Here is a 13,491-nt window from a genome sequence, read left to right as displayed (position 1 = left end):
TCCAGCCTTAGATTTTTCACCCTCTAGCCTCTTTTCCTTAACAAAGCTTCTGAAACATATAACCGCTTAAAAGTCACCCTTAATTCAAATTCCTTTTCAATATGGAACTTAATGCAATTAACTTAATTAGTATTTGTGACGAATAATTGAAAGAGTCCACCAAAACTTTTAATTAGAATTTTTGTTTTTGTAAGATAATCTAGACAATTCCAAGCGCAGTTGTGCCACACTACTATCAAAAACTTTTAACTTGCACCATTAGAATCTAGATAGAGATAAATGTGCATTATTATTTGTAATTTTTTTAATTGTTTATGGCATTGTTTCTGATGTACTTTTGTCAATAATAATTAAAGGTAAGGGAATTCATTTAGCGCATAAGTGTTTGTTAGTAAGGGGGTGATAGATGAAATTCTCTCAAAAGCAAAGTTATTGAAATCTTTAATATTTTATATTATGAGATTTAAATTATTTACAATTAATTAGTGTTTGTATCAAATATTCGATTCAAAGGAATTTCTAAATATTTTGAAGTTTAATCTAGATTTATTTATTTATTTTAGAATTGTATATATGATAGTATGTTAAAAATTCATTATTATGGTGAGAGGTGTTATTATAGCGAGAGGTGTAATTATGTTGAGGGACATTCTTATAGTGGCAATATGAGTTTGTGTAAACAATAACTCCCGTTGAACAAAATTGACATGTGATTGATGGTTGAACACATAGAAATAAGAAGCCAAGGTGTTAGAAGTAATTGATTGTAATGTGTTTGAAGTGATGGATGATAATGGCGTCAAAATGTGATGTATGGACGTGGAAGAGTTACATTTTCTCTTTAAAAGAATAGTGGAGGCCACATCATTTCACATTTGAGCAGCAACATGCATTTTGCTTTGAGTAGAGGGACTTCAATAGCAACAACATTTCAAATGGTGGTTTTGTTTTGTCCCTTGTCATTTTGAGTTTTTGATTGATTGTTCCACTTTTTCAGATTCAAATGGGTTGGCTTGTGCAAGGCATTCATGTTTGTTAACTTTAAATTTTGGTAACTAGTGCAAAATCTTGCAATTTAGTTATGATGAATGATACCCATTTAGTTCTTGGGTGGTCAAAATCTAAAGTTGAACTAATAGGCTATAAATATATTGTGGCTATCACTTTGATGAAAGCAAGTATCTATAGAAGCTAATAGTGGCACTAGTGAGTGAATGATAAGTCTTATCGAAAAGCTTGACTTGGATTGATGACATTGTGGTTTCGGCTTCGGAGAAAGGGTCCAAAATAATTCCAAGTCAAAACCTAACTCTAATTCTACTTCTAATCCTAACCACAACTCTAACCTCGAACCTAACCTCAAGCTTTATCTGAGAACCCTAACCCTGATTGTAGAAGTAATACTAATTGTATTTGTAACATTAACCCTAACCACAACCTTGACAACAACTCTATTTGTAATACCAACACTAACTTTATATCATCTCTAACCCTAACCCCAATTATATAATTTACTCTAATCTTAATTCTAATTGCAATCCTTACTTTAATCCTAGCCCTAACCCCAACCCTATCGTAAACATTAATTTTAAAACTAACACTAATTATAACACTAACTCTAACCTTAACCCTAACTTCAATCCTAAAACTAACTCTAATTCTATAACTAACATTATTTCTAATTCTAATCCTAACCTTAGCCCTAATCCTAACTCTAACCCAAACCCAAGTTCTAGGCCTATTCCCAATCCAACCCTAACCCTAATTCTAAAATTAACACTAATTATAATTATAACTCTATCTCTAACCTTACAACCAACACTAATTCTTAATTTAATTTTAAACCCTGATATTAACATTATTTGTAATGCCAACCCTAACTCTAAATCTATCTCTAAACCTAACTCTAAGCCTAAGATTAGTCCTAACCCTAATTGAATGCTATCCTTGACATTAACCCCAAGTTTTATCCTAGAACTCCAACTCTAATTGAACTTAACCCTAATTCTAATTGTTACCCTAACCTTGACACTAACCCTATTTCTAATTCCAAGCCTAACTCTAAATCTATCTCTAAACCCTAATTCTATAGGTAACATTTTAATTATGACCCTAACCCTAATATTAACACTAATTTGAACTCCAATCGTAACCCCAACCCTAATCCCAACCCTAAAACTTACACTAATTATAATTGTAACGCTAACCATAATCCTGATTTTGATCCTAATGAACCTATATTGAACTCTCAAATTAATTTTAACTAACTTTAATAACCTTGACCCTGATTCTAACTTAAGTTCTAACCCTAACACTCACAATAATTCTAACTCTAATTCCAACCCTAACCCTTACTCTAATTTTAACTCTAATCCTAACCCTAATTCTAACCTAAATCCTAACTCTAATTTTAAGCCTAAGCCCAAGCTTAACCCTAATCCTAACCACAACCCTAAAACTAACACTAATTCTAATTCCAACTCTAACGCTAAGGCTATCCTTGACATAACCCTTTCCCTAACCTTAACCCTAATTCTATAACTCAAATAATTTAAAATCTAACCATAAACCTAACTCTAATACTAAATCTAACCCTAACCCCAACTCAACCCTAACTATAACCCTTATTCTAAAACTAACACTAATTGTAATTGTAACTCAACGCTATCTATAACCTTGACACTAACCCTATTCCAATTGCCAACTTTTATCCTAAATCCATCTCTAACCCTGAATCTAAGTCTATAACTAACACTAATTCTAATTCTAATCCTAACCCTAATTATAACTAACCCTAACCCTAACCCCAACCCTTACCTCGACCCCAACCCTTACCCTAATTGTAACCCTAACCCTAACCCCATTCCAATCCCCAACCCTAACTCTAATTCTAACCCCAACCCTAACTATACACCTAACTCTAAAACCATAATCCTAACATAATAATTCCAACTCTAACTCTAAGCTTAACTCTAACTCTAACCCTAAAACTAACACAATATAATTGTAACCTTAACCCTAACACACACAGTTCTAACTCTTAACACCTACCCTAACCCAAACCCTGACTCCAACTCTAACCCAAACCCTAAGTCTAACTCTAAGTCTAAGTCTAACCCTAATCCTAACCCTAATCCTAACCCTAGCCTTAACCCTAACCCTAACTCTTTAATCTTAACCCTAACAAAAAACCCAACCTAAAACTAACACTAATTCTAACTCTAACACTAACTCTAATTCTATCTATAACCATAACCCTATTTCTAAAACTAACACTGATTCTAATTGTAACCCTAACCCTAATCCTAACCCTATCTCTAACTCTATTCCTAACCTTAACAAAATAATTCTAACTTGAAGCATAGTCCTAATTCTTACCTTAACCCTAACCCTAATTCTAAAATTAATATTAACGTGAGAGGAAAAGTTAGGCATTCAATAAAATCCATAAATCCCACATCAATTAAGGTACAAAAATAAAACATAAACAAGGAAATAAGATAAGCAAACACAAACCATCCTTCATATGTTTGAAATGATCCCCTCCATTATACTTCTTGCTTCTCTAATCAAATGGTATGTGGCTCTCAATCTCCAAATTGGAAATGTGTTGAAAGCAAGGGTGAGGAGATTCTAAGATTTGAAGTTAATTTGATAGCATATAGTTACTCAAAAGTGTGGATGAAAATCATTGATAAAGGAGCTCAGTTTATAGAAAAGTTGATAAATCAATCAAATTATAATGAATGATTTGAAAGAGGCATGATTATGACGAATTGCTATGCAAGGGTTATGACAAGTTGCTATGCTAAGAATATGACAAATTACTATGCACATTTCATGACACATTTCTATGCAAGGTTATGACAAATTGAGAGAAAATCATGCTTCCAAATTATGACAAATTGGCCACAAAAATAGCTTCATGATTTATGACATGATTGAGCACAAAAAGTGGAGACAAATTAGTGGAGAAAATAGAGGGGAAAATTAGGAGAGAATAAGGTGGAAGAAATTATAGGAAATGAGAAGCATGAAATTAGGGATGACAAATTAGGAGAAAATCAAGGGAGAGAAAAGTGGGGAGGAAAATCAGGAGAGAGAAAGGTGGGAGAAATTAATAATTTCTCACAAAAGACAATTAGCCAATTAAATAAATAATTAATTTGTGACACAAGACATAGGGTAAATGAATAAATTCATTTATCCTAAGAAAAATATTAGTAAATGATTAATAATTAAAGAATTATTTAACCCTAGGAGAGAGACATAAGTCAAGATGATGTCATGAAACAAGTAACATGATCAGGATAAGGATTTAATAATTGAATTGATTGATTGATTGATATAATGATTGACAAATTAACTAAAATTGATTGAAATCAATGCTCAAGATCGATCATAATGATTGAAATGACAAGGACAATTGACAAAGACAAATGATTGATGGAAAATTGATTGATGATTGATAAATGATAATTGATTGATAATGGTTGACAACATGACATTGAGAATTGATTGGAATCGACTGAGGCATATGCTAATTGACATTAATTAGCGTTAAAATGATAATTATATGGCATTGATAGCCAACCATGATCATGAAATGATAATTAAGATTGACATCAATAAGATACAAATTGAAAGGACTAAATAGGATCAAATAGAAAGAGAAAGTAGAAGAATGACACGATGTCGCCAAATGATAAAAATCAAGTGTGCAACATAGAGCAAGTGTTAGTAAAATGCAAAAACCTAAAAGAAGGTAACGCGAACATGTTAAAGTATGACACCGTAAGCGTTGACCATTTTTTAGTATCTACATTTTGCCCCTCTTTGAGACAATACGATTTTGTGCGTTTTTTCAAAGAATAGTAAAGAAAAATCGCATAAAACATTGCCCCATCAATGATGGGCTACAAGGGTGCCCCCTCGATAAATTGGGCAAAAATTTTAGAAAATAGGCCAATTTGTCAAAAATAATGCTAGGACTAGACCAAGATGACTTCAAGGACCAATGAAAGAAATGTTAGTAGGAAGCGGAAATTAGACGAAGAAAAGATGAAGAAAGCTTGCTTTCACAAATGCACAATGTAGGTGAGAGCCTTTATTTGATATGGCAAAACAGATGCAACACACCATGGTAGCGAAAGCTAGGGCAATAATGAAATCCCTTTGTGTAAGACAAACACATTGCAGACAAGGAATGGTTCAACCATCCTAAGACATTATGTGTGTTAAAGGTCAAGGTATGTGTGACAACCATAATGTGAATGTGTCAACACAAACACCCAAGACATACTTGCTCCAGAATGTTATGAAACACTACGCAAACAAAAAAAAGAAGAAAAAAGGACCATGAGCCATCCCAACCACTATAAACCACCTAGTGACATCATCAATCAACATAGGAACCCATAAAGGGTCCCAAGCCACCAAACTTGCAGGAAAGGAATAGCCAACTCCTATAGCCAAGCCGATGACCTCTCCCACATCTGGCCCTAACACCAAAGCCTGCATAGTGATATGCAAAATAATCGCATCCCATCACATTGAAGACTCCACCCCGCTCCATCTGTAACCAACGACCCCTAAAACCGTCACAGAATAGGAGACAAGCATCGCAAGAAGAAAGACCGAGGCATCGAGAAGAACAGGGAGAAGGAAATAAATGCCGCCATCGCCATCTTCATCCTCTGCTTCATCTCCATCTACAGAAGAAACCCTAGATGTTCTCCTGCTCCCGCTCCCGCATGCCATCGTCATGATGATTGGTGAGACTTTTACTATATTCATGATCAACTTGCAAGGCACATCAACTTGTTGATCAAGAATAAAGTAACATTCTCACCAATCATCACGATGATGGCGTGCGGGAGCGGGAGCGGGAGATCGAGCGAGAGAACGTCTAGGGTTTCTTTTGGAGATGGAGATGAAGTAGATGATGAAGATGGCAATGGCGATGTTTATTTCCTTCTCCTTGTTCTTCTCGATGGCTCGATATTTCTTCTTGCGGTGCTTGTCTCATGTTCTGCGACGGTTTTAGGGGTCGTTGGTTGCAGATGGAGCATGGTGGAGTCTCTGATGCGGTGGGATGTGATCATTTTGTAGATCGCTAAGGAGGGTTGGGTGTTAGGGCCAGATGCGGGAGAGGTCATCGGATTGGCTATAGGAGTTAACCATGCCTTTCCTGTGGGTTCGGTGGCTTGGGACCTTTTTTGGGTTCCTTCTCCTCGCCCATGTTTCTTGGTCGTGCTTTTTGCTATTTGTGGGCATTCATCCTGTTTTCACTTTGGGGTCGATGGTTTCTTTTGGTGTGGTGCAGAGATCCTTCTTTTGTGAGCGACCTCTATTCTGTAGAAACTGCGGTGTCTACTCTTTCCCTGGAGTGGGGAGGCCGTATGGGATCAGGGAGGTTCCTCTTTTCTTCTGGAGCTTTGGTGGGTGTTTGAGGGCTTGGGGTTTTCTTGTTTTGGAAGTATTTTAAGGTCGGATTGGATGCTTCCTTTTTTCTACTTGAGGGCTCTTCCTACTAACCCCTTTCCTTCTCCCCCCGCTCTTTGGTTCAATGATGGAGATTATCTCCTTGTCGGCTATGCTTTGACTACCTATCTTCAATCCTTGCTGATAGTTCTGTATCTGTTGAAACTCTCTTTTAGGGGGACTTTCATGTTTGAGGTTTCAAGCTCTGCCAGTGGTCCTCTTGTTGGGTGGGGGTGCTTCATTGTTCATATGATTCTCAAGAGGTTCACTTTCTATTTGGGCTGCATCTGTCGGATCTTCTCAGCCTACCGTATTGAGGTGGGTCATTCTTCTATAGAGGGGAAGAGTTGCTGGTTGGTTGCTGATAGATGGAATTTTTTCGGGTTGGATGGTTGTTGGAATCCCTTTCCATGTCTTTTTGCTTATGGTCCTTTTCTCCTATAGAGGCCAAGATGTGGGTTATGGCCATCTGCTCAGAGATGGATTGGTTTAGACATCTTTCCAACTTTTGTTTCTGTGGGTCTCCTTTTTTCCCAGATGTCTAGCTAATTGCTACGGTTATATCTCTTGGAAGCTGGTTTATAGTTTGTGGCATGAAGATTTTTTTTCAGATTCAGGTGCTTACTCTTATGTTTTGGAGGATCTTTGTCTTGAGACAGGTGATTTCCTGGTTGCTGGATCTTTGCTTTCAAGCTCTTTTATGTCTTTTCCTATAGAGGTGGAGGGTTTAGTGGTGCTTGTTTGTATGGATGGTATCTTGATTAGGCCTCTGTTTCAGCTCAAGGTGGTTGAGGGAACCACTTCAAAACCCTTTGATGTGGTTCTGGGAGCCATTTCAAAACCCAGTTTTAAGGTTAGGGAAGCCTTTCAAAATCCCCTTGTTTCTAATCAACTTGTTTTATTCGCCTTGTTTTATCTTGTATGGCTGGCAACTGATAGTTTTCAAGGGCCCAATTCAGATTGTGGTTGTTTTTGGTTATGGGCCAGTCATGCTTTTTGTTGTTTGAAGTCTTTGTCTTAGGTCAAGGGAGCCAGGAACATCCTTGTTGTTTGGCTGAGGGTGCCTGCTAACCCTTGTCATTTGCTCTTAAGTTTGAGGCTATAGCCTAGTTGGTGTGGCCAACATGATTTGTATTGTTTATATCTTAAATGTCTAACTGGTTCTTTTTGCCTGTGGCAATGCTAGTGTTTGGCTGGCTTTTGTCAACTCAGCTGTGTTTGGGTTGCTGGTTTTCATGGTTTATTCTCTATGGCAACAATGTACTGCAGGTTCCAGATCCTGGTAAAATCTGAGGGTTTTGGGTCCCTCCAAAACCTGTTGTAAGGGGTTTCGGGTCCCTCAAAACTCGTTTTTCCCATAATAAAAAATATAGGAACATGGTCAAAGATAAATCAATAAAAGATAAGACGCACAAATTCAAACAAGTCAAACAACCATTCTGATCTTCATTGTCAAAGTGGATGATGTTGTGGTGATAGGACGATCATGCTGTCTGGTTTTAGGGAATGCAGTACCTCGTCTAAGACATGACACAATCTGGTTTCGAGTATACCACACCCTATATATGACCCATGATAATGTTGACAAAAGGACAGATAATGTTAATGTTGATTGATTGATAGGACAACTTCGATCAGTTTGAATGCTTGGTTGATTTTACAGTTCATCTGCTGATGCATGATTTGTTAAGCACAATGTTTATCATGTTTCTTGTATGATGTTTGCTAAAATGTTTGCCTATGTACAAAAGGGACAATTTATTAACGAGATGAAATAAAAACGATTGTTTTTTTATTTTTTTGTACTTTTTTGAGGACATTTTATGATGTTTTTGGATTATTTCAAGACGTTTTTCGATGTTTTTGGATTATTTCAGTATGTTTTTCAAATTTTAATGCTTTTTTTAGGATTGCATTTGATTTTTAGTGTTTTTTTAGGACTTTTATTTGATTTTTAGTTGATTTCTAGGACTTTATTTTCTTTTTGTGGATTTTTCAAGACTAATTGATTTTTAGGGATTTGTAATGATTTTATTTGATTTTTTTTAATTTTTAGGGCTTTATTTGATTTTTTTATTGATTTTGCCCTTAATGTCTAGCAAGGAAAGGAATATGTCAAATGGATAAATAAGCTTGATGAAATGCTGGTGGATAGAGGAAAGACAAAGGCTATTTTTTATGGAGATAGACAAATTCAATTTCCAAGGGCTATTGCGTGATGGGATAAGGGACTGGATATGACAATGTAAATCAATGGAATGGGGGACATGTCAAGAGGTTTTTGAAACCATGTTTTACATTTTATGTCCTTATGTCAATTTAATATCAAGGGACGAAAAAAGAGGCTATGGACAATGACAGGATATGGATAGGATAAGCAAGATCAAAAATTGATAAGGGATATGGACTAAAGCTTGGCATAGGCTAAGGGATAGTGACCAAAGGTTGCAATAAGCTAAGGAATATGGACGAAAGGTTGTAATAAGCCAATGGATAAAGACCAAAAGTTGTGATAGATTGAAAGCTACGAACAAGATGCATGACGTTCATGAAGATCCTTAGCCTTGTCAAGATCAAAGGTGGAAAAGGGAACATGGACATGAGGTACGACAGGATAATGAAATAATGGAGGGTTGATAGGATAATGGAGTGATGACAGGCAATAGGACATGATAGGATAGCATGAATGAAACCTTCCCCCAAGTATGATATGCAAGAATATGAAAGACTACGCATGACACATGTTTGCCAAGTTTTCATCATGGTACTTGTCCAAGGTGCTTGTTTTCTAAGTTTTCACCAGTGGACGAATTATTTTTCATTAATCTTTTTTTCTTTTTCTTTTTTTTTTGACTTTTTAGTAGAAAATGGACACATGATAAGGGATGGAAAAATGCCTCAAGAACCTTTTTATTTGGATAGTAGCCTCTATATTTGTGTTGCAATGGACCATGGCTATTAAAAGTATGCTCAAAGACGTTGTCAGGGTAATGACATGGAAATGAGATGGGACTAAGGCAAGGATGTATGCAAAAGATTGGATCAGAGGGATGAAAGGATGGAAAATATGCATTGGATAATGGATAAGGATTGGAAGAATTGTTCTTGAGAAGATGAAAATGCTGGAAAGATCAACATTGGCACACACCTTGAGGGGTGGTGGACTGATGGAGGAAAAATGGATTTCAGATTTTGAGAGTTGGATGGAGGAAAGGCTACGGATTTTGGGACATAAAGACCCAAAATGGATGAAGGAGGTGATGGAGGAATAGATTTGAAAGGTTTGGATGGAGGAACAACAATTTTGAATGCCAATTTGGATTTTGCTTTAGACTGTTGTGCTTCAAGGAGCCACTTGGGAATCCACATTGTTTTTTTTAATTTCTTGTGCTCTTATAGTTCCTTAGAATGCATTGCTTGCCTAAGGAATTTAGGAACCCATATATATTTCAACTTTTCTTTTTGAGCAATTGGCCTTTGTGGCCTTTTGGATATTTCTTTTTCTTTTTGGATCATATTTTGCTTTGCTTTGACATGTCAATTAGATGGGACATGTTGATCCTTGACTGTATGCGGATTGTTGGACTTATGACTTTTATGCTTGGCATCCAAATTGCTTGGAGAAGGAAAGGAATGTTTGGATGGATAGGAATGAAATGGAGGTCTTTTGGATGGATGAAAGGTTCTCAAGGATGTGCGGCTTTGCTGACCTTGAATAGGGGACGAAGGGATATAAGGACCTATTGAATTTTACTTTGGAAACAAACAACCTTATGGGAAATTCAGTGATGGGGGACCGATTGTGCAGGGTTCACTGAATGACCTCTGGGATTGAGAAGCCAACTCTTCCTTGGTGTTTCAAGGAAAGGGGAAGAAAGAAACACTTTAAAACAGTAAAAACTAGGCTACTGAGGCAATGCGCCAGAGCATATTTTAAGATGATGTGAGTACATAAAAAAGCACATGAAATAGTTCAATCGGCAAAATCTTAGATATATATATTCCTGAAGTCTTTGAAAATCGTAATAGAAAAGCACATAAAAAACCATTAGTTCAATCGGCAAAATCTTAGATATATATATATTCCTGAAGTCTTTAAAAATCCTAATAGAAAAGCACATTAAAAACCATTAATGCATACTGAGAGTAAAGTCTCACAAAGGCCATAGGCACAGTTTGATTGAACTTCTTCAAAAAACAATAAAATAGTTTTTAAGGCTGAAAATACTACTAAGAAACTTTGATTGTCCTTGCAAAGTTCTAAACACCCTCAATAGGGAAAAAACTAAACTAAATAGAGCCTCAGGCTCCCCACAAACTCACACTCCACTGCCTTTTCTTTTTGCACGTCGTGGGCCGCCTGTCAGATTTACCAGACAAACTGCCTCTAAAGTTGTTAGCCCTTGAAGTTGTTAGTCCCACGACGCTCTGCTCTGCAAGCGCATGACAAAAGAGTCACGATAAAAAAATGGCGGGTGGAGGGACCAAAAAGATGCCACTATATGAACAACCCACGCCACGTGGCAGCTCGACGCTACTGCAAAAACAAAAAGGGAGAAGCAAGCGCACAGAACCCCTGCCGAGCTGACAACTGTCTCGCCTGATGCATGCGAGCGGTAGGAACAAAAAGAGGTTGGGCCACCAAAAATAGCAAAATGCTGCCCGCAGACCAATCCTGAAATAATGTTAACATTTCTTGGCAACTAAAAGGGGAATTCTGCCTGCAGAAAGATTAGAACCCAAAAACTCTGGTTCGCAGACCAGGCCTTATGGTAAAACAGGGCGGAGCGAGTCGAAAGCCTATTGTATTTGCAACCACTCATCTTCAGGGGGCAACACCCGTGCTTCTAAATTCTGGAAATGCTGCTCCAGACAAATCACTTCGTCAAAAGGCAAGGATGCCAGCTCATCCTAGACTAGCTTTAGGAGAGTAGAGAGTTGGGCTAGAGGGTGTAAAAGATGCTCGACCTCATCCGCTGAAATAAGATTGCCTAGACCTTGCAGGAAGGTTCTATCTTGTTGCAAATGCTCAATTTGGCTTAGTATTTTCTCAATCCCTAGCACAGTATCATCTGCGGGAAAAGGAGAAGGTAGGCCCAATAAAACAAACCTCTCTATGCGCTGCTTGATGTCCGAAACTGAAAACTATAGAGGTGCAAGAGTTTCCGAAGCCTGCATGATTTCCCTGTGTTGGTTGATGAAAACATTCGTCCTTCTGATCAATTGCCAATAGTCCACAATTCCCTTTTCCTTTAATTCTTCATCTTGAGCATAATGCAGCAAATGGACAAGATCCCGGGCCATCGGGAACTTAGGACTGATGACAAGCATATAACTGCTTATGAGGGCATTGGCCTGGGCATAGAGGGAGTGTGCGTCATTAAGGAATCTTAGCACAGGGTGCAGCGAAAGGCAGTACTACTTGACCTTTTCCCAATGAGAAACATATAAATCTGTTAAAATAAGGGAAAAGTCTCGAGAAATCTCCACGGGGGGAGGAATGTTTAGCAACTGTGAGATCTCCTCGCCTTTTGCCGTTACTTCACCCTATAGCTCTTTGCACCTATTTTGTTCAGTGACCACTTGGCTTTCTAGCGCGTGGATCCTTACATTTCCATCCTGCATCGCTTGCCGAAGTTGCGCAACACCATCCTTTTCTTGGTGCAAAAGAACCTCCACATCTTGCAATTTCTTCTTTGCTAGCTCTAGGCTAATTTATTTTTTGTGCAACTCTACTTCAAACCTTGATTTGCTTTCCGAGAGCATCACTTGAGTATCGCTCAGTTGTCGGGCATACTCCTCCTTTAGACGGACTTCCTCGCGCAACTGTGCCTGAATTTACGTGGCATCCCTAGAAGCTACTTTCAGTTGCTGAATTTCTTGATCTCTTTCTTGTAATTCTTTTAAGGCCACGTTTTTGGTTGCCTCTTGACCTTTCAACTCTGTACCCAGATTATTGAGGGTAGACTGTAACTTTCCCTTTTTAGTGTTAGCCTGAGTCAGCAATTCCTACAGATGATTGATCTCGACACGAAGAGATTTATCTTCTCTTCTTTGCTGGGTCAGAGATTCTCAGAGTTTAGCATTCTGCTTGCGTTTTCTCCAAGCGACGACTCTTTTTGATGAAGTCTGAAGAGACAGCCTTCGATGTTTCCTCCATCAATTTGACCTTATCGGATGCCGTAGCATTCAAAAGGTTAACACTGATAGCATGCAGGTCATAATCACTGGGCCTCATTTCTGACTCCAGTTTGTTGACTTTGGGGAAACTAGTTGCAAAGAACAGACTCTGCTTCTCTTCACTGAAATGAGTTTGCACGTGTGGGCGGGCTGGCCTGGCGCCATCCTTTTCTTTTCTTTTAAATGTTTTGCCAACGCGGGCGGTCTTGGAATAAGTAACTTGCTGTTGGTAGGCATCCGGGTTGGCAATAGCTTGACCTACAAATGCAGCACCAGGGGGAATTGCAAAGGGAAACTGGGAAACGGGGCCATCAAAAGCGGTTTAGATAGGACGCGACAACGTCATGGGAGAAAATAATGGGATGAAGGGAGAGGCTCCAGGGATGAATGGATCAGCAGACGTTGTTCCAACAATTGAGGGAGGAGTGGACTCTCCAAAACCAAGCCTGCGTGAGATGGTGGCTGCTTTTGACATCTAGGTAGAAAAAGCTGCAGATACAAAGGTTGGGGCTTGAAGTGGGACTGAAACTTGTGGAAAAGTATCAAATGGGCCAAGCGATGTTCCGACCGACGCTAGGGTAAGGGCAATGGGAATCTGAGCATGCATATTTGTGACACGGGCAACAGAAGAAATATTAGTTTGAGAAGAGGAAAATGGTGAGGAAGAGCGTACCTGGGCTGCATGGGTCGTCGACCTTAGAGGATCCAAGGGCTTGTCTGGGACTTGAGAGGATGAACCTTTCATTTTAGAGCCCAAAGACTACCTTTTGTTGGGAGGGTCCTCCTGAAACTTCTTCTCAGCTTGCCTTTTACTAGTTTGGGAGCGGG

General features: G+C 38.3%; 1 protein-coding gene across 1 annotated transcript; it reads left to right on the top strand.

Moving 5' to 3' along the window:
• The first annotated feature begins 783 nt into the window (after nucleotides 1–783).
• LOC131857835 (uncharacterized) lies at nucleotides 784–11,877 on the top strand. Its single transcript, XM_059210576.1, has 6 exons — nucleotides 784–806; nucleotides 2,301–2,410; nucleotides 2,795–2,842; nucleotides 3,032–3,122; nucleotides 11,243–11,375; nucleotides 11,764–11,877. The coding sequence occupies exons 1-6, from the start codon at nucleotides 784–786 to the stop codon at nucleotides 11,875–11,877; spliced, it is 519 nt and encodes a 172-aa protein (XP_059066559.1).
• The last annotated feature ends 1,614 nt before the right edge of the window (nucleotides 11,878–13,491 follow it).

Source organism: Cryptomeria japonica, chromosome 8, assembly GCF_030272615.1.
Source record: "Cryptomeria japonica chromosome 8, Sugi_1.0, whole genome shotgun sequence".
In the NCBI taxonomy this organism is placed as follows: Eukaryota; Viridiplantae; Streptophyta; class Pinopsida; order Cupressales; family Cupressaceae; genus Cryptomeria; species Cryptomeria japonica.
The sequence above is the reverse complement of the archived record's forward strand: the minus strand, read 5'-3'. Positions and strand labels throughout refer to the sequence as shown.

What these genes read in the sequence shown, in the direction of transcription:
- LOC131857835 (XM_059210576.1), top strand. Translation starts at nt 784, where the DNA reads ATGGATGATAATGGCGTCAAAAT. An exon ending in GATGATAATGGCGTCAAAAT is followed by an intron (nt 807 to 2,300) that starts GTGATGTATGGA and finishes TTCTAACTTAAG; the next exon opens with TTCTAACCCTAACACTCACA. An exon ending in CCCCAACCCTTACCCTAATT is followed by an intron (nt 2,843 to 3,031) that starts GTAACCCTAACC and finishes TAACACACACAG; the next exon opens with TTCTAACTCTTAACACCTAC.